The sequence below is a fragment of the Phalaenopsis equestris genome, unplaced genomic scaffold (assembly GCF_001263595.1).
Source record: "Phalaenopsis equestris unplaced genomic scaffold, ASM126359v1 Scaffold196287, whole genome shotgun sequence".
NCBI lineage: Eukaryota > Viridiplantae > Streptophyta > Magnoliopsida > Asparagales > Orchidaceae > Phalaenopsis > Phalaenopsis equestris.
The window spans coordinates 1-1,481 of NW_018216236.1; the positions used below are offsets into that span (position 1 = coordinate 1).

General features: G+C 46.1%; 1 protein-coding gene across 1 annotated transcript; it reads left to right on the forward strand.

Annotated features, from left to right (window-relative positions):
* Positions 1-6: 6 nt before the first annotated feature.
* On the forward strand, positions 7-1,471 carry LOC110035131. Its single transcript, XM_020739370.1, has one exon. The coding sequence runs from the start codon at positions 24-26 to the stop codon at positions 1,449-1,451; it is 1,428 nt and encodes a 475-aa protein (XP_020595029.1). The 5' UTR covers positions 7-23; the 3' UTR covers positions 1,452-1,471.
* Positions 1,472-1,481: the final 10 nt, after the last annotated feature.

The window sequence follows — 1,481 nt, forward strand, 5'->3', positions numbered from 1 at the left end:
CTCTTTCCCACCAACTCGAGGCCATGGGGTTCCCCACTGATCGAGCAAAAATGGCCCTCATAATAAATGAAGGCCGGATGGAGGAGTCGGTCGCGTGGTTGTTACATGAAGGGGAAGAGGATAACAAACAGCAGGTTTTGGTAAACCTAGAAGATAAAAGCCACATAAAAGTTGATATTAGTGATGAGCTTGCCAGGCTTGCAGAATTAGAGGTTAAGCACAAATGTACAAAACAAGATGTTGAAAGGGCTGTTGTTGCTTGTGAGGGAGATTTGTTGAAGGCTGATGACAGCTTGAGGTTGCAAAAACAAGCTGCTTCTGCCGCAACACTCAAATCAGATGAATTTGTTGATTCCAATGGGCTAAATAATAAGATTTCAGCTCCTAACAACCCTGTATTGATGAGAAATCCCGTAAAAGGAGCAACCTCATCCTCCATGATCATTCAACAACAGAGACGAGATGAAAAAGATTTAAACTACAGAACTATGGTAACTAGTAATTTGCCACAGGAATATGTAAATAGAAACCCTCAGCAGGCATTTAAGAAGATGCAGCTCAAACCAAATGATTGGTCAAGAGTTCAGTCTCTTGCAATTGATAAAAGATTGTTGGCAATGACCGGTGGTGCTCCATCTGTTTCATACCCTCCATTGGTTTCACCAGTGCAGCCTTCGGGACCTCCATTGAAGTCAGAACTTCAGTTCCCAGCTCCCATGGGGCATGAAATTCAGACAGACTTTCAGGCAGGAACTTTGAGAGAGCCCTCTTTCATTGTTATGAGACGCCCGAAGCAGCAGAACTTGCCTTCAAGCATTGGCTTGAGCATGTCTCCGCCAGCATCCACAGGATGGCATCCAAACGCATCTCCTAGCCTGGATTTTTTTACAGCGGCGAATGGTGGTTCGACTCATAACTTCGCTGGTATGGGCTCAACAGGCTCATCCCTGCAACAGTTTTACACTCAAAGCAACCCCTATACAGTATCGTCAGGACCGGCGGACTTGTCTGCGGCAACTGGTTGGAGCAACCAATCCTGGAATTCTTCGGGAACCACATCGTTGCTAGCGATGCCATCTTCTCTAGGACTTTTTACAGCATTGAGTTCTTCTGGGCCCGCTTCATCTTCTCAGAATGATTGGAGCAACGGTAGCTCCGCTGCCCACCGGGATTATGCATCTATTGATTGGAGCTTGGATGTGACATCGCTAAGACCATTGAAGGATAATGTTGAGTCTGACTCATGGGCGACAATGTTTATGGAAGGAAATACTGCGGCAAGGCCTCACATGAATGTTGGTGGGGGTGTTTATGTTCCAGGATTACAGGAGGGTGGTGGTTTCATGGCCGATCCCTCAGGCACATCTAGTTCCCATGAATGGACTAATCCGTTTGAGGGTAGTGATCTGTTTAGGGCTCCCAGGCAGTATGTCACATCCCCTTCTCTGTAGGAAATCTATCATTTCAAATGGGGAAAAAAA